Genomic DNA, 20,597 nt, shown 5'->3' with positions numbered 1-20,597 from the left:
AGTGAATAAGACACTTGAGAAAAACTTAAATTCTGGATTTGGTTAGGTCAGATTACAGTTAGGTGAAGGTCTTTTGGCTGAACAGAAAATATGTCAAATGGTCATGTTTCCATGATTTTATTATTAACCTGTGTTCTTTTATTTTGATTAGATGACTGCCTTACAGCCTCACAGGAAATAATTATTACATGGTTTTTAACTAATTACAATTTCATGAATAGAGAATATAAAATATAAGATTATTAAAAGTCTAAGGATTAAAGTGTTTATAAATTAAATGCTATGTTCTACAACAGGAAAATTATGTTATACAATGGTGATTTAATAACAAGTTCCACAAAGCACAAATCTTAATGGACCAGAATCCTTATGAAAAGAAGTATAATTAAATGTTATTGTTAGTTGGCATTACTTCTTTAGTACCACAAGCTTTTTAAAAATTTTTTTAATTTTATTTTTTAAAAGATGTACTTATTTGAGAGAGAGAGAGCATGCATGTGCGCAGGGGGAGGGACAAGGGTGAGGGAGAATCTCAAACTGACTCCTGGCTGAGCACAGAGCCTGAAGTGGAGCTTGATCCCACAACTGAGATCATGACCTGAGCTGAAACCAAGAGTCAGATGTTCAACCAACTGAGCCACCCAGGTGTCCCCAAAAGCATGGTTTCTTTTAACTCCTCTTGAATGGTTTGCTTAATACCCATAAAATCATCATCTATGTTCTGATGTTCACAAGATAAAACTTTTACCGTTTGGTGGTGAACTTCTATAAACATTTACTGAGTACCTCTTCTGTGTGACATTCATTGTTCGATCAATCATAAATCTTCTTTAAACTTTACCAAATTTTGAGGTTTTAGGGTTTCATTTATTCCACTGATTCTTTTCAGCTTTCACTGTGACATCATTAAAAATATATCAGTTCCTAAGGTTCTAATAAAAGAAAAAGCTATCAAATTTATCCTAAATAGCAGGGCTATCTTTTCTATAGCCCTGGCCATGGATAATATTACAGCAACATTACATTAAATTTCACTTACCTACCTAGGGCCTGGTTTAAGGCCCTATACGCTTGAATTTCATACCACTGACGACCAGGTAAAAGACCTCTCAATTTTGAGTGCTGATCATTGTATTGTCGCTTTAGTTCAACCTAATAATTTAAAAAATATTAAAAATATAGTAGATAAATTAAGGCTCATTTAAAAAATCATATGAACTTCTAATATTCTGAACATCATTTTATTAAGGTAAAGAGAGTTTGTTTTCAGTATATCAGTACTAAATTTTCTTCAGTTTCTTTACAACATGTCTATTCAAGGATGCCTGGGTGGCTCATTTGGTTAAGCATCTGCCTTCAGCTCAGGTCATGATCCCAGGGTCCTGGGATCAAGTCCCACATCGGGCTACCTGCTCAGTGGGGAGCCTGCTTCTGCCTCTTCCACCACTCCCCCTATTGTGCTCTCCTTCTCTAACAAATAAAATCTTTAAAAAATAAATTAAAATTAAAAAAAAGTCTGTTGATCCTTACTTTCCCTGAATTCCTCCATGCAACTAATTAATCAGCTGTTTGATTAAATCAAACATTTTATTGAGAAATAATTTACATAGAATAAAATTCACAAATTTTCAATGTATACATACATAAATCTTGACAAATTTATTGTCAGGTAACCACCACTATAACTATAATACAGAATATTTTCAGCACTCCCTAAATTCCTTTTTAGTCTCTCTTTTTCACTGCTGACTTTGTCAACCAATGATCTGCTTTCTGTTTTGCCTTTTCTAGAATTCCTTGTAAATGTTATTATACTGTATGTAATTGTTTGTCTTTTTCATTAAGCATAATGATTCTGGAATTCATTCATGTTGAAACATACATCAGAGGTCCATTTTTTAATATTTATTCAGACTGATAATCTCTGCTTTTTAATTGGGATGTTTAGACCATTCACATTTAATGTAAGTATTATTATGATTTGGGTTTAAATCTACAGCAGCTGAATACACATTCTTCTCAAGTGCACATGAAATATTCTCCAGGATAGAGTATATGTTGGCCACAAAACATGTCTTAAGAAATTTAGGAAGACTGAAATCATATAATGTATCTTTCCCAGCAACAGTGATATGAAATTAGAAATCAATAACATGAGGAAAACTGGAATATTCACAAATATGTGGAAATAAATAACACCCAACTGAACAATCAATGGATCAAAGAAGAAAACAGAAGAGAACTCAAAAAGTATCTTGATATAAATGAAAATGGAAACACAACAAATCAAAAATATCAGATGCAGCAAAAGCAGTTGTAAGAGAAAAGTTTATAGTGCTAAACATCTACAGTAAGAAAAAAAAAAAAGATCAATTATATACCAAAAGATTAGATAACCTAGGAGAAATGGATAAATTCCTACAAATATACAACATACCAAGATTAAATCATGAAGAGATAAAAAATCTGAACAGATCTGTAACAAGAAAAATGAAGCAGTAAGAAAAAAATCTCTAAACAAAAACAATCCCAGGGCCAGATATCTTCATTGATGAATTCTATTGAGCATTTAAGGTAGAATGAACAATGTTCCTTCTCAAATGCTTCCAAAATATTGAAGAGAAGGGAAAACTTCCAAAATCATTTTAAGAGGCCAGCACTACTCACATACCAAAGCCAGATAAGGACGCTATAAGAAGAGACAATTACAGGCCTATCACCCTATATGATAAACACTGCTGCAAAAATCCTCAACAAAATATCAGCAAACTAAATTCAACAGCACATTAAAAGAAAGAGACACATGATCAAGTGGGATTTATCCCTGGAATGCAAGGCTCGTTTAACTATACACAAATCAACAAATGTGATACACCACATTAACAGAAGGGAGAAACCATATAATCGTCTCAATAGAAGCAGAAAAAGCATCTGAGAAAATTAAACATCCATGATTAAATATAAAAGGAATCAAATATAAAAGGAATGTATCTCAACATAATAAAGGTCACATATAACAAGCCCACAGCTAATATACTCAAGTGGTGAAGAGTTGACAACCTTTCTTCTAGGATCAGGAACAAGAGAAAGGTGCCCACTCTAACCACTTCTATTCAACAAAATACTGAAAGTCTTAGCCAGAACAATTAGGCAAGAAATAAAAGGCATCCAAACCAGAAAGGAAGAAGTAAAACTATGTTTGCATACGACATGATCTTTTGTGTAGAAAATCCTATAGACTCTACCAAAAAACTGTCAGCACTAATAAACAAATTTAGTAAAATTGGAGGATACAAAACCAACATACAAAACTCAGTTGTATTTCCATACACTAACAACAAACTATCCAAAAAAAGAAATTAGGAAAACAGTCCCATTTACAATAGCATCAAAAATAATAAAATACTTCGGGATAAATTAAGCCAAGGACATGAAAGATCTTTACACTGAAAACTATAAGACACTCATGAAAGAAACTGAAGAAACACAAATAAATGGAAAGATCCTGTGCTTATGTTTTGGAATTAGCATTGTTAAGATGTCCTTACTACCTAAAATGATCTACAGATTCAATGCAATCCCCATCAAAATCCAAAAGGCATTTTTTACAGAACTAGATGAATGATAACTGGCTGGTAACCCACGTAAAAAGATGTTTAACTTTACTAGTAAATGAAGAAATGCAAATTTAATAATCCCATTGCTTTTATCTGCAGAATACTGACAAATATTTACCAAAAGCGTTTACATTTTTGAACAAGTACAAATAGAATAATATGTATAAGGATATTCACTGCATCTCTGCATTGAAGACAAATAACAACCTAAATGTCTATCAAGTGGATTAATTAAATGTTATATTACATTTATTCTGAGATAAATATTGGATTATTAAAAGAAATATTTATACATTTTGACATGGAAATTTAACCAAAATATATTTTATAAATAAAAATCAAGTAAAACACACATACACACAGAACCAGGTATCAAGTTTTTTAAAAGGACCACAATTTAGAGCAATGCCAATTCTAAACCAACTCCTAAAAAGACTTAAACCAAAACTCTGACAAGAACCACAGGAAGACAGAGTTAAAGATTATATACTTCGAGCTTTTCCCATATCTCCCCTAAAAAACTGTCAAATCACGCTCACACAAGTTCAAGATGATCAGCTAACTGAACTACTTACAAAAAAACAAAAATCAGTATTTTTCAGAGAATAATGGAGTCCAGAATCTCTATAATGTACCATCTACAATGTCTAGTTTACAATAAAAATTACTAAAAAGTGTGATCCATAACCAAATGAAAAAAAAAAAAAAAAGACTGTCAATAGAAACCAATCTAGCAAGGGCCCAGCTGTTGGAATTAGCAAAGACTTTATTGTAGTTGTTACAGATACATTTAAATAACTTAGAAACAGTTTAACGAATGAACTTTAGGGAAACTCAGTAGGGAGGCAGAAACTATAAAAAAGATCCACATGGAAATTCTACACCTGAAAAATACAGTAACTGAAATAAAAATCCATTGGATGGGTTTAACAGCATTTTGGAGAAGACAGAACTGGTAAGTCTTAAGACAGATCCACAGAAGCAATGAAAAACATCAACTAGAGCAAAATAACTTCATGCACAACAAAAACATAGGTGTGAAAGAATTAAAGCATATGAAAGCACTCAGTGATCATCTAAACAAACTTAAAATTCAGAGCTAAAACAGTACTAATGCATTTGAGACAATATTTAGTGCCTCAAAGGCTCCATTATTATAGGATATCAAGAATCTTTTACTTTCCGAGTGACTGAATCCACATTCATTTTTCTATCTAGGTACTAACACACAGTACTAACACAGAAACTATGTTAAACTTCTTCTTTGTGGAAAAGAAGTCACAATAAATTCTGCTGTCTAGTCAACTGAACTTGATAGTGTAATTATATTACTTTTCAAAGAGACTCAGAATTAATTACAGGACATAAAACTACATTCTTATTAAAAGCAGTGTCACACCAAAGCACACCACATACCCAGCCTTCATCTGGTCTCCATAAAAATTGTTAAAATTACATCATTCTGAGAGTAGACTACTTTTATACAAGGTCAGAGTGTATGGTATACACAATTCAGACTGACCTATTTAAATATATAAGATAATGAGCTTTTTCCTATAAAAGCTCTCCTCTAAAAATATTCAAGTTCTGAGTATAAGGAAATTATGCATCATGATTTTATATTTTTACGCACTAATTGAATGAACAGAGTTGGGTGTTTTGTTTTGTTTTGTTTTTTGAGAGAGAGAGAGAGAGAAAGAAAGAGGCGGGGGATGGACAAAGGGAAAGGGAGAGAGAGAGTCTTAAGCAGGTTCTGCACTGGGCATGGAAATCAAGAGTTGGACACACAACTGAGCCACCCAGGCACCCCCAAAGGGATTATGTTTTAGGTAGTTCTCAAGAATGCTATAGAGTCAATTATGTCTCAATAAAGCTAAAAAAAAAAAAAACCTAAATAAAAAAGAATGCTATAGCAACATCAAAAACAGAACACTTAAATAAGAAAAACTGATATAATGGGAGGAAGCAATCTTTGGTAGCCTAAAGAAACACTGAATTTAGACTAATATTTACAGTTTCGCTTAGTACAAAGCATCTATGATAGGCAGTAGAAATACAGAGATGAGTTAGGGGCGCCAGGGTGGCTCAGTCAGTTAAGTCTGACTCTTGATTTTGGCTCAGGTCATGATCTCAGGGTAGTGAGACTGAAGCTCATGTTGGGCTCCACATTCAGTGGGGAGTCTGCTTGAGATTCTCTCTCTCCCTTTCCCTCTGCCCCTCCCCCTGCTCGTGCTTGCATGCTCTCTCTCTCAAATAAAAAAAATAAATCTTAAAAAGATGAGTTAAAAATATGTTCTGCCTAGCAAGAGCTTATAATGAACAGAAAAGAATATGAGTACAAATGGCCATCAAGTAAATTTAAGTTTTAAAGTATTCACTTTGATTACAGTATATAGAAGTAAAAAGAATTGAGAAATGAAGACATGATATGAATTTGGTGCAAAAGTAATGAGGGCCTTACGTGGAAAGGCAAAGGGAATGGAAAAGAGGTCCAGGTTTGTAACACATTGTGGAGCGACAGAACTTTAGCGACAAAGTAGATGTAGGGCTTACTAAAGAGAGAAAAGTCAAAAATGACTCCACGAAGTTTCCAGCCAACAGAGAGAAACAATCTAGTAACCCACAGAGAGAAGACAAGAAAAGAAGTATGTTTAAGGAAGAAGATAAACTTGGCTTATTAATTCATGATAATTTCTGGGGCACCTTGGCTGGCTTGGTTGGTAGAGCATCTGACTCTTGATCTGGCGGTCATGAGTGAAAACTCTAGAGTCAAAACAGTACATAGCTCCTATGAGTGATTTTAGGTAAGTCAATTCTGTTGTGGCTTACTTTTCCTAATTAGAAATGGAATGATTAAGAAAATCTAATTAAAATAAAATTTAAAATGGTTCTCAAATACAACAACAATTTAATCATCTATAACAATCTGCTAATATTGGAAGCTCACAGAAACTGACTACGATACCTAGAAACTAGTTATCTAATGTGAAAGAGTAGGAATTGCTCTTTTCACTTAGTCAACTTTTAAAGATCTCCTATGTACTATTCCTGGGCAAGTATGTAGTATATTTTTTGTAGTGTATGCCTAATCAAAGATATAAAGAGTTAACTTTCTTGGAAAAATTCTGGACTTTCAAGATAAATTAACAAATTAGTTTTAAGAAGTTTTAAAACTACTCAAGAGAAAACAAAGTCTCTTCAATACAGTCTATAATACTATGAACCTTTTTAAACAAAAGGACGGGTGTTAGATGAAAAATCAGAAGGGTACACTCCTGACAAGAAGCTTTCAAATTGGTAGGAAATAAATTGTATTTTATATCCCCTCAAAATAATCTGTCAAATACCTGTATTAACTTTATAACTAGAATACAAAGGAAATAAACTTTCCTTTAAGTGTTATAGGCTATGTTTTAAAAATATATATAATAACTAATATGGCATCATAGGAAATATTAGATAATAGCATGTAAAAATTTCTAATAATTCAGAGATAGAGTACATTATAATATGTAGACATTAAAAGAGAATATGCTTTAAAAATGCTATCCAACTGGGAAAAAATATACATCTCTTACCTATCTCTCAAAATGTAACTAAGTAGTTTTTCTACATCCTATATTCTATACTCTCCAACCCCCACCAAATCGTAGCATTTATCCTTTGTGAGACATAATAGCTTAAGGGTTTTCAAATTTTCCTACACCCTTTCCAGACAAATACTTTATAATGATCACTCTGCCTATGGTAACAGTTGTTCTAGGATGTATTAGTTATAAGTGAAATAGAGATATGTAGCAACTATTAGATTAAATAAACAAAATTACCTCTCTTGATCTTTTAGTTTTCACTAAAATGAACTAATTTTTATGTATGACAACATGAATTCAATTTCTTATACATTTTCAAATACTTTTTACAATGCAAATGGCCTTTAAAATAGAGCCAGTATTTTACCTAGGAAAATTATTTTAGATGAAAAGAAAAAAACAAAAAACTTTGAAAGTAAACACATATGCCAGTTAACATTAAAATATTTTTATTATATAAAGAAACAAACTTCAAAAAATTAATAAAAAGTAAAAATTGTCTTGGGGGAACACATTCAATTAGGGAAAGCAAAACTAAGGGTTTAAAAAGAGTAGGAAGCTAGAATACCTCATTTTAATGACATCAGAATCTATTTCATCGTGCACTTAGGGATTATCAGGCACGAAAATCAATGCCCAATTTAAAATGACATAAAGCATATGTGAAAAAGCCAGTTTCTCCTGCCAGCAAATAGCCTAAATGTTAAGTAAACCAAAGGCTGGAAGGGATTAGTTGAAATGTCAAAAGACAACCTTTTACTTTTACCTGCTCATCCTTATAAACACATTCTCATCCCTCAGGCATGCTTTCCAAACAAATAGTTTCAATGTGCAGCAGCAAAAGGCCCAAGGCAAGTTCTGCCATCTTGTAACTGTCAAAGAGATTAGTCTTTGATCTATTTGGGAGGTCATGTCCACATTCACATTAGCAAACAGTCTAACAACATTATACCTGTTGACCAATCCTTCTTTAATGCCTAATGAGACAGACATTTTATATTATGGAAGTTAACTGTGAATGTTTTTTCTGAGTTTTGACAGAAAGTAAACACCATAAACTAAGCTCAAGTGTGGTTTGGAAAAATGATCTTGTAGACCAGTTAACATTACTTTTCAAATACATTTTACAAGGCTCTCCCAAAATAGAAAGCTATATTTAATTGTATATTCTAGAAGGAGTTCAAACCACTTGGTCCCCACCCCCAATAAATTAGTGTATGTGTAATTTTGGAGGGATATGTGAGCAGCACAGAGAAATCAAACTATTTTATCAAAGGTTGCAAACTGGGCCCACAACAAGGGCCCAAAGTTGTGTTTTATGTAGCTCCCTCATTGTAGCTTAAAATAATTTGAGCAATTTGCCAACCCTCAACTAGTCGACTCATTTAAATAATCTGTATAACTCTTTTAGTGGCATAAGTTTGTAACCCATTGGTTGAGATGCTACATTGATTCACAAAACATTTTTTTCCATGAGTTCAAGTTCACACAAAATGAAAAAACACTCAATACAGTAGTTTCTAGACAACTAAAAATATCTCTGCATCAAAAGCTAACCTGACATAAACAGAGATGAGATCCTGAATACCAAAGACAGATAAATCAAGACTGAAGTGGTACTTACAGAATTATGGAAAAATACCCTATGGCTTTCAAACAGAAGTTATACGGTTTTGGATTCTGATTTTACTATTACATTATAACGTACTTGAGATCAAACAGTAAGTTCCTTAAGTCCTTCAATGACTCAGTTTTACTGGAGATAGTACAGGTAGTAAAACTACTGATGGGTGCAGTATATATTAAAATAACCAAAAGGATTAGGATTATACTGTATATGTCAATAAGAAATTTAAGTCACAATTTTGAACATTAGATTATTTTTTTCAACTTAGACCCAACAGTGTTGGCCGTAAGTAGCTCTGTACAAGAATAGCTTTTTATAAGTAGCTTCTGAAGAAATAAGTGGTGTGATAAATATGAGCTGGAACTATAAATGCATCTCCTCATTTTACTGCCTCATATGAAAGAGGGGAATTTATCCCAAATCATATAAATATGCATTATGATTTTAGTAATAAATGCCTTTCTAAAAGCGATCAATACAGGCAGAATATAATTTTCCCCTCATAGGTAAGCTTTACATCAGAAGTTCAAGCCTCGAAATAAGACTTAGAACATATAATCGGCTAAACTTATTAAAAATATTTGAAAACTTTGCTTCAGAAAAATAAGCACATTTGTCTAGCAAACACTCAAGAAGAATAGTTTTATCTTTCGCCAAGGTACAGGACCTAAATCATAAACATTTAGAGCAAGCCAAATCTGGAAGACAGAGACTGTGCATTAGAGACATTTACTGCTCTATATCATCACAGTATAAACACTTTTATCAGCGTATCACAATATAAATTCCAATGGCTAAAATTCTAAACTCAGCATAAGATCTTGTATGTAAAATAATTTAGCCAGATAAAAGGAATATAGCTGGTTTTATTTCATCTGGCATATTTTCAAGATTTCTAAACACAGAGTTAACCAAATATAGTATATATATTTTCTTAAATGGGAAAAAATGGGTTTCTGCCAAGACTGAAGAAGCCAGGCTCCCTTTTAGAGTTTATAATAACAAAACAAAACAAAACACATAACACACACACACACACACACACACACACACACACACACGCATTAGAGATGGTTTTCAATTGTTACGTACTTTTCTTGTTACATTAGGAACTGACCACAATAATCTACCAAGAAATAAGAATCAAGACATAGTAACAGACATAGTAACAGTAACATAATTAATCTCACATATGCTTTAAGGCTGCTTTGGGTAACATACTTTCCACAGAGAAAATCTGTATTAACTCTGTTATAAATTGTCATTGCTAAAAAAAAAAAAAAGTAAAAAAAATTGCCCAGAAATTTCAAATGTAAGAAAAAAAAATACACTTTCCTTAAACGACACATCTCTTTTTTTTTTTTTTTTAAAGATTTTATTCATTTATTTGACAGACAGAGACACAGCCAGCGAGAGATGGAACACAGGCAGGGGGAGTGGGAGAGGAAGAAGCAGGCTCACAGCGGAGGAGCCCGATGCGGGGCTCGATCCCACGACTCCGGGATCACGCCCTGAGCCGAAGGCAGACGCCCAACGACTGAGCCACCCAGGCGCCCCGGTAAACGACACATCTCTTATTCTTGATATATTCAACATATTTTACCTTAATTGGTTATAATAATTCAGCTACTATCCAGAATAGTTTATTGGTAACTCAGTAACATTTAAATAATCCTAGGGGTGCCTGGGTGACTCAGTCGATTAAGTGTCTGCCTTCGGCTCAGGTCATGATCCCAGGATCCTGGGCTGGAGCCCCATGTTGGCTCCTTGCTCAGCAGGGGGTCTGCTTCTCCCTCTGCCCCCCCCCCTCCCAAGTACACACACTCTCTCTCTTAAATAAATAAAATCTTAAAAAAATAATCCTAGGGGCGCCTGGGTGGCTCAGTCATTAGGCGTCTGCCTTCAGCTCAGGGCATGATCCCAGGGTTCTGGGATCGAGCCCTGCATTGGGCTCCCTGCTCCACTGGGAGCCTTCTTCTTCCTCTCCCACTCCCCCTGCTTGTGTTCCCTCTCTCCCTGGCTGTCTCTCTCTCTCTGTCAAATAAATAAATAAATAAAATCTTAAAAAAAAAATCCTAAATAAATGCTTTAGGTAATAATGCAAAAACATTCTGTCGTCAGTATGGAGCATTAGGTCTTTGGAATTTTTTAAGAAAATAATTGGTCAAGATAAGAAAATGAGACCAGAAAAAAAGCAGAAATTAATATTTTTTTATTAAAAGAAAAAAAAGACAATTAATATTTTAAGACATGTAAGATACCTTAAATTGAATATGCTTACTCTATAAAGGGCAAAGTTAAACATTTTTTTAAAAGAATAATAAGCTTTGTGGCAATTTAGTTAGGCTAGCCATAATAAAATATTGTCTAGGTAAACCTGAAAATGCTTAAATTATCATCTGCAGAAAATGTTATATATATATATGCTATAGTATGTTTTGAGGGAAGGAGGTAAAATTACACAGCCTGGATCCAAGGCTTTGACACTAACTAGTTGTGTGACCTTGGGCAACTCACCAGTACTCCCTCCATTTAGTTTCCTTTCTCAGTTTTCTCCTTTGTAAGTGGAAGAAAATAATTCCTGCCAACCTTACCTCACAGAGTTGGTTGAAGAAATAAATGACAATTAGCACAAAACAGTAAAGCATCATATATTGGAGGTAAGTGGGCTGGAGTCATTACTTATTCCATATTTCTTTTTCTTTTTTTTAAAGATTTTATTTATTTATTTGACAGAGAGAGAGACACCAGCAAGAGAGGGAACACAGGCAGGGGGAGTGGGAGAGGAAGAATATTGTTGCACGTATATGAAAACCACAAGATTGACAGAGACAATGTGGGCCATCTAGCCAATGTAGACCATCTCTTGACACTGTTCACCTTAAATCAGGGTTTTAGCAGCTGGATCAACTCCCTAAGAAGGTGCTTAACTGATTCTACTCAATATACTGGCACATTGTTTTAGGTAACATAAAGTAAGTTTCTTCAGTTTGTGAAGTGGCTACTTTTTCATCAAATATCAATGAAAATATACATTGGCAGGACAAAGAGAACAGTATTCAGTTTTGAAATATAATTTTTGATAAATAATTTCTGCAATTGATTTTAAATTTTCTGACAAATTAGCACTTTTTAATACCCTTCATAATATTTTTTATCACTATGCAATCTATTAGAGCTGTATTTGAACTATATAAAATATGTTATTGGTGTAATCTGTGGAATGAGTGCATGACTGGCCCTTTATTAGTCTAAATATTATCTCATTTGCATATCTTATGATCTAGAGCTTCCCTTGTTAGAGTCACACATGAGAGCCGAATAACTATGAATAAACACTTCTAGCAATAACAGTCAACAAAATGAAATATTATCATACATACAAAAGCAATGTGGGGCTATAAATGGAACTCCAGGCTCTTAAAGAAATGAGCTAATAACAAGAGACCTTTTTTAAGGGGAATGAGTAGTGCTGCATTCAGCAAACGACAGAGACCTGTACCTACTCCTATGTAACTCCGGAAGAAAGCAAGATCTCTCATGCAAGAGGCTTGTGGATGTTAGAAAATGCAACACTGAGCACTTTGGCCCTGGGGTGGGGGTGGGAGTGTTGCATAAAGTTTGGTGACAACGGCAGGCATAGAAAGTAGAAGGTAATCACAGTAGCAGGAGGCTCAGACTCAAATTTCACATGATTAAACACTGTGACATTTAAAAACAAACATGGTCAAGAGAAAGTGTGCACGTAACAAAAAGATTACATAAGTACTGAAAAATACTGAAATATACTTAAAACCTTAAAACTGTATATTACCTCCACAGCCCAACAAATGAATTCTGATACTTTCTCCATCTAGATTTTTATTATGCCCAAATTTATCTTTCAAACATTAAGTATATGCTTGATTTTAAAAAAATTATTACTTTCTATCTTTACAATATTATTGTTAGGAATATTTGATTTAGAGCTTCTCGAATGTGAATGTGTGAGTGTGGGAATAAGGCATATGGGATCATAGCGTTTTAAAATCTCATACTTTATCTTAGAAAGTAATGAAGACTTCTAGTTTCAGAAAGGAAAAAAAGAAAGACATTTCCTCTTTCCTTGCCTCTCAAAAACTGCCCCAAACTTAAAAGACAAATAAGAAAAACACAGTCTTCATCTCCAATTAAACTAAGAGACATCTGCAACCTCAAAACCCAATACATGAATGTGAAAAGCAGATGGACAAATGGTACATGAGTAAATAGAGAGGTGAAAGTTCAAACCAAAGTACCCAAAGAGCTGCTGATAGGAAATAAGCCAGTTAGGCCAGCAGGAGTCCAAAAAAGCTCAGGAAATGAATGTATAGGTAAACTGCTGAAGGATGTGTACTATGAAGATGAAACAGTAAACAAGAAACAGGAGGAAGATTTGAGACCCAGGAAACCTGGGATCCAACAAAGAAGACAGGGAACTCAAAGTCCTAGGATGACAGCAAAGGGAAATCTCAGGATTTGGGCAGTTAAGTGGGCTAAAGAACAACTTGGTCCTGATTGAAGTACAAGATCAGGAGGCTTAAGAAGTGATCTCTTCAGGGGTAAAAAAAGGACTGACCTATTATCTAGGTGGTGTGATAGGATAATTGTATTGAGAGGTCCTGTACAGATTCATTGAAGGGTGACAGAAGATTAATTTAAAGATCTTTTAAAAAGGAGGGGCCCCTGGGTGGCTCAGTCAGTTAAGCAACTGCCTTCGGCTCAGGTTGTGGTTCCGGGGTCCTGGAATAGAGCCCCACATAGGGCTCCCAGCTCAGCAGGGAGTCTGCTTCTCTCTCTCCTTCTGCCCCTCCCCCTCCTTATGCACATGCTCTCTCTCTATAAATAAATAAAAGCTTTAAAAAAAAAAGATCTTTTAAAAAGGAGAAAAGGGTCTGCCCATTATTAATGGGAAGATAAAAAGTTCAAGAAAGGAAGGAAATCATTTGACCACAGTGAACAATATTTGATAGTCATGATTTGAATATGATTTTTTAAGATTTTATTTATGTATTTGCGAGTAAGAGAGACAGAGATAGCAACAGAGCACAAGCTGGGAGGAGAGTTCTGAGAAGCAGGCTCCCCACTGAGCAGGGGAACTCAATCCCAGGACTCTGGGATCATGACCTGAGCCAAAGGCAAGCACTTAATTGACTGAGCCACCCAGGCACCCCGATCATGATTTGAATATTGATTATGGATTTAATTTTTTAAATGTGATATAACTACATTAGGAGGAAAAAGAAGGGAACGGTATAGTAAGCTAAAATCTTTATCTCATATAGGAAGTAAACAGGTTTAAAATTGTAAAGATAAATATGGCAGTAAGTACCAGATAAAATAGCTTAGAAAAGTGAAAGTCACAGTCTCTCAGAAGCAGGGCCTGGGAGGGGGGCAGAATCGAAGAAACTGTTAATATAAGAAACTATGTACTGTATTTTGTATAAATTAGGCCTTAAGAAAAGCTTTATTGGACTTTTTTCAAATTGATAAAAAAATAACTAAAAAAGAAATGCAGATTGTTCCTTTTAATTCATGACATACACTTACTTATATGTCTTACTATATAAAGCAGTGATGTTCAACTGAGATTGATTTTGCCTACCAAAAGATTTTGGCAACATTTGGAGACATTTCTGGTTGTCACAACTGGTGGGGAGAGAAGGGTTTGCTACTGGTATCTATTAAGTAAAGGCCAGAGATGTTCCCAAACATCCTACAATTCATAGGACATTGCTCACAACAAAGAGTTAAACTGCCCAAAATGTCATTAGGGCCAAGCTTGAGAAAACCTGCTTTAACAAATTTTAATCAACAAATCTGGTAGTTTTGATGCAATAGGAAAATACACTATGAGATGTTGTATAGCTTATTATATTCCCTGGCACATTATTTTGTTCCACAGTTAGAAAAAATAGACTGAACTTATTTCCAAACTATCAAACCTTTAGTCTCGGTGAAAAATAGGAAAGATTGATGTGTAAACACACTAAATAAATAGTGCTGTCCACTACAGTTTATGTTATCTGAGACCGTAAGGCTTTATAGTTGGAGAAAATATCAAGTAACATACTCATCTGAGGCCCACCTACATATCTGTACCCTGTAGGCTTTAAGGGGATTTGACTAAGTAAATATAAATAGGCTAAAATTCACTATAAAAAAATTCTACTCTAACATAAAGTTATTTTCAGAGAAGTTAAAAATCAATTCCACTACTTCCCTTGAGGTAGTGTTGCTGATTATGCTCTGGGCCAACAGAAGTAATCTGTCAATCAACCTCATGAGTCCCCAGGGTGATAATTTCACTTTTAAAGCCTTGAAACTACTATGAGAACAAAAGTAAAATACAAAGGTCAACAAAGTTCTTGTTCTTGCCAAAAGCAAGATGAACACAAGAAAATAATTTAAAAATTTTTCATAAACCAAAAGTTTTTGTTTTATTAAATATCCAAAGGTTTAGTTTATAGCCATATCCAGGCATGGTTTTTTTTCCTAGGAAAGAGAATGACATGACTACTGGGAGAAAAAGAAAGAAAAGGGCTAATGAAACTGCTTAAAATTTCATGATTTTAAATGCTTCCTCCTCGGATCCCAAAATATTCCGTTAGGAAATATGGGAATTTTTTTAAATTTAGAAATTAAAAATACCTCAACCATTTATTTTTGTGTTTTTATGCTTGTTTCTCAGAGGATGGGAAGAAGGGTTTGGTTATCTCAGTTTTCACTGTCCAAGGCAAATTACAAATTGTCAACCTAGACGGCATAATTAGATTTAAACTAGATTTTAATTTTGTTATTTCAAGATATACTTACAACCTACTTTAATAATACTTTTGGCCAAACGATCTTTAGGAAAAAAAAAACTGGAAAAAAATAGTGTGCTGAGGAGGAAAAAAATGTTTAAGTAACTGAGGATAAACTCATTCTAGACTTTCAGAGGTGACATGGTTTTTCTTCCATATCTGTGCATTGGCCTAAGTGTTTCCAAAAATTCCGACAGCAAGTTGCTGGACTCCTAAATGTTGGGAGTTTAGTATTACAGCCCTTTAAGTTTATATACACAGCCGTTTCCCCTGGGTAACCACATGTTATTATCGGGGCTAGATCCAGGTGGGTTTCTGTATCAGATGCTATACTATAACTAGAACTCCACCACACTCTGACCTCAGGCTCTATTCCCGGATCTGGTTTCCCACAGGATAGCTTAGAATTTCCCTTGGCTTAGAATAGTCTCAAATACTTAAAATGGCATACAGGGTCCTAAATGATTTGGCTCCTTGATACCTCTCCCAGCCTCTATTCACATGCCATTCTCCCCAACTCACTCTCTACCTCAGCTTCTTTCAATTCCTGGAAACTGCTTATCTTCTTTCACACCTTTAGGGCCTTAGCATAGTCTAGTGTCTCTGCTGAGAACATTCTTATCCATTCTGCTCACCTATGTAACTCCTAGCCTTCTTTCCCGTGTCAGCTTAAATAGCACTTCCTCAGGAAGTCTTTCTTTACCCCCAAAGACTAGGTCAGGATCCTGTTATACATTCCCATAGTTCTTGTGACTTTTTCTTACAGCCTTTATTACAACTATAATCAACTGTTTATTACTTTAATGTCACTCTTCCTTTGCTAGACTGTAAGTTCCATGAGACAAGGCACTATAATCTGTGTAGTGGATCACTGTGTCACCAGTCTACTAAAGTACTTGGTACTCAAGGCAGGTATTCAAAAAATGGTTGTTTCATTAACCTGAATAGTCTTAATGATCTGAACGGTCTTGTAATCTGGACTTTGATGAGGGCAATCCACTTTATCAAATGTTTGTATGTTTCAATCTTGGTGTAGACAAGATTCAAATCTCATCTCTCTGCCTCCTTCATCTATTTTTAGGCAATCAAAGTAAATGGATATCTGGATGAGAGGTTTAAAGTGTTGTTCAATTTCACTTTCTCTAAGCATCTGAATACCCAGATTCAATCCCACCAAAACATTCTGTTACACAATCAGATCCTTTACTAAATAATAGACTTCAGTAGTGTAGAGATTGTGCCTTCTATATTTAGTACAATTAGGCACTAATTTTTGACACTTGAAAACAGTGGTTAAATGTGGCTAAATGTGCACTCGGTTTTATTAATGCTGTTATCTTCTGGGGTAGGCAAGATAACAGCCCTTACTGAAATTTATAAAACATTAAGAATGCATGAGAAGCCTATAAATTTATATATGTCTGTTATAAAGTCAATAACATAATTTAGCATGCTTGTATTTTTCAACATGAATGTAATTTTCCAAAATTGATTAAATATACTCAGCTAGTTCAGTACCTTCAAAGCTAAGAGAAGTTTCCTAAACAAAAAAAATAATAGTTATTGTATGTCAATACTAAGATAACTAATCAGATCACCCTCTGAATTTTAAAGTTTCCAAATAAATTCTATTTTAGTAACTCAACATACATTAATAAAGAAAAACAATATACAAATATAAAATTCATTATCTTAAGTTACTTTAATCACTGTAAGAGCACTTGTTATTGAATATTACCATCAAATTTTATGAAACCAATTATAAAAATCTAACATATCCTGGGGCGCCTGTGTGGCACGGCGGTTAGGCGTCTGCCTTCAGCTCAGGGCGTGATCCCGGCGTTATGGGATCGAGCCCCACATCAGGCTCCTCCGCAATGAGCCTGCTTCTTCCTCTCCCACTCCCCCTGCTTGTGTTCCCTCTCTCACTGGCTGTCTTATCTCTGTCAAATAAATAAATAAAAATCTTAAAAAAAAAATCTAACATATCCTGAACATCTTAAAAGTACAAAAATTTTTAGCCATTTGCCATTTTTATGAATTTTTAACAGGGGAGTAAAGGCACAATACCCATGAAAAGAAAATATTTCTATATGCTACCAAACTATGCTAGGGAATACAAATAAAATGCGATTTTAAAATCTATATATTGTACCTTATAATGTCTCACAAATTATGACCATGCCACCAATTTGAGAAGTAGATGCCTGAATTATAAGTTGAAGACTTTTGTAGTTTTTAGACCATACTAATTGGCCAAAGGACTTGCTTTAGATATCCATTAAATGGCAGACTTGTTATACTGTGACTTAACTGCATTAAAAGAAAACAACTTTTCTTTTAGTTATACTTTTTCACCAACATCTAATCATATAAAAGCCTTGGTTCACTTTCCTCCCCCTCAAATACTATGGTTTAGTGCACAGAAAGTTTTCTTTTTAACTATTACACGATTAAGTATGTCCTTATAGAATGATCAGAAGCATCTGGGAAAGGTGGAAGTGAAAAAAATCCTCACCGGGAAAGTTAGCTTAATGCTTGCCCTTCAGAGTGGCCCATTATCAACATTTCATAGTGGGTTTCTTTATTTTCAGGTCCCTGAGGTATATGCAATAAATTATGACTTGAACTAAACAAGTCACACTTGGCTCCAAAATGAAATTTTCCTACCTCTACTTTCTAGTCCCCAAGGTGGGAAGAGGAAATCCTGGTCACAGCCAAAGAAGTCATATTTTTGGCTCTAACATACATTTTCCTGCTTCTCTAAAAGCCAAACTCTGCAATTGAGACTACAAGAGTCTTAAGTTAGTATTTTAAACTGTATTTTAATTTTTACTTCCATAATCTGGGTCTCAAATTTAAGAAAAAAACTTCTAGTATCATAAAATTAATGTCACTGCTCTTTTGCCCCACTCAAATCACTTTTCTAACTCTGACAGTGATCTTAACCTTAAAATATGAATTCAAATGAAACAATAGAGAAAACATTAAAGAAATAGATGGTTTCATTTCCAAAAGCTAGAATATTTAACGTTTTCAATATAAATAACTACTACTTATTTCTGTATGATAGACTGAGTATTAACATAAAAAAAACTATCAAGTCCTAATTTACAGTCCAGTAATCTGAAGCACTGTTTTAGTTTTTGAAGAGCCATTTATGGAAATCATTTAGTTCTTCATCTCATTTTACAGAAAACAAGAATATGGCACTATTAAGTAATAAGTTTATATTTAGTTAATTAAATCAACATTTATTTTTATTTTTTAAAAAAATCAACATTCATTGAACACTTACTACATTCCAAGGCACTATTTTAATTATAGAGACACAAAGAGATTATCCTAATCCTTGACATATACCATCTAATGCATTATAAAATATATTTATAAGCACTAAAATATAATGAAGGCAGTATAGTATATGCTTTAGGAAGTAATAAAGGACACTGGTAAAGGGGACTATGTAGGTAAATATACAAGCCAGTATTATTATACTTTGTTTTTAATTCTTTTTTTTTCTACACGATTTAAAAGGCAAATGTATAAAACAATAATTATAAATTATGTTAACGGGCATACAATGTATAAAAATGCAATCCAGACAGTAACAATATAAAAAAGGAAGGACAGAAATTAAGGATGTTACTTGTAATCCCCAGGGTAACATTAAGAAAATAACTAAAAAATGTACGCAAAAGAAAAGAAGGGGATCAAAATTGTACTCAACGAAAAAACAACTAAATACAAAAAAGGGTAATAATGAAGCAACTGAGGAACAAAAAGCACAGAAAACGGATAGCTAAATCATAGAACTAAGTCCCTCCTTATCAGTAACTAGTTTGTAAATTAATATAAACTCTCCAAATAAAAGGCAGAATTTGGCTGAATGAATTAAAAGAACATGATCTAACTACACGGTGTGAACAAGAAACTCATTTCAGGTATAAGGAAGTTGGATCCTTATTTTATATCATATACAAAAATTTACTCAGAATGGAACCAAATATCTAAATTTAAGAGCTCAAACTATGAAACTCTTTGAAGAAAATGGGCAAATCTGCATGGCCTGGATTTGGCAATAGTTTCCTAAATATGACACCAAAAGCACAGGCAAAAACAAATAAATAAAGTGGACTTCATTATCAAACTTTTGTATTTCTTTTATATTTTAATTTATATTTATAAATTAAATTAATATAAAAATTGATATATTTATAAATTTGATTTCTATTTTTTATATCTTTTTTATCCCAAATAAATACTTTCAATAACTTATTGGCTCATTTATGAATTTTAAGGAATCAGCCATAATAGTGCTCTGATTTACTTCAGGTATTCAGATATTTCATGTATTGATGGCTCTATATTCTGGTCTTTTCCAAATGATAAAAGGCCTTGCTGATTATTATAAAAATTACATACCGATACTCTTAAAAGCTCATAAACATCAGTCTTTTGAATGGATGCCTTACAAATATCCTTTAGTTATGAAAAAAAGCCAAAACTCCTTTTTGGAGTCTTGACTCTAAGAGCCCTTTGCCACATGTGGTAGAAAATACCCACACCTCTTTCATTACTCCTGACTTTGGGCTTAGGCCCGTGACATGCTTTGGGCAATAGGTTAGTAGATGTGACATAAGTAGGTATTTGAAAAGTGCTTGCTCAATCAAGCCTGCCCTCATATCTCTGCCAAAGTATAAAACATGGTAACATGTTCTGGCCAGTCTGCTGGTATACAAAGGATGATATCCATGTAGAACAGAGCTGACCCAACTGGGCCAAAACTGCATTGGTGAAACCACAGCAGGGTGACTGAGCCCAGCAGAAATCGGAGCGCTGCTCAGCCAAGCCCAGCTCAGATCATCTACCACCCAGCTACTACTCCCCACCATTTGATGTGTGAGTCATAATAAATGATAGTTGTTTTAATTCACTG

The 20,597-nt window shown here is 34.0% G+C and overlaps 1 protein-coding gene across 2 annotated transcripts in view; it reads right to left on the bottom strand.

Annotated features, from left to right (window-relative positions):
* BRIP1 (BRCA1 interacting DNA helicase 1) overlaps positions 1–20,597 on the bottom strand; it is a 178,856-nt gene that overhangs the window by 24,759 nt on the left and 133,500 nt on the right. For both annotated transcript variants that reach the window (XM_045773420.2, XM_087854564.1), the window contains exon 17: positions 1,040–1,152. In XM_045773420.2, coding sequence (XP_045629376.2) covers positions 1,040–1,152 — 113 coding nt within the window. The remainder of the gene's footprint in view (positions 1–1,039; positions 1,153–20,597) is intronic.

This window comes from Ursus americanus, chromosome 23, assembly GCF_024610735.1.
Source record: "Ursus americanus isolate L20-20 chromosome 23, mUrsAme1.1.p, whole genome shotgun sequence".
Classification (NCBI taxonomy): Eukaryota; Metazoa; Chordata; class Mammalia; order Carnivora; family Ursidae; genus Ursus; species Ursus americanus.
Note: the sequence above shows the minus strand (reverse complement) of the source record. Positions and strands in the feature narration are given on the sequence as shown.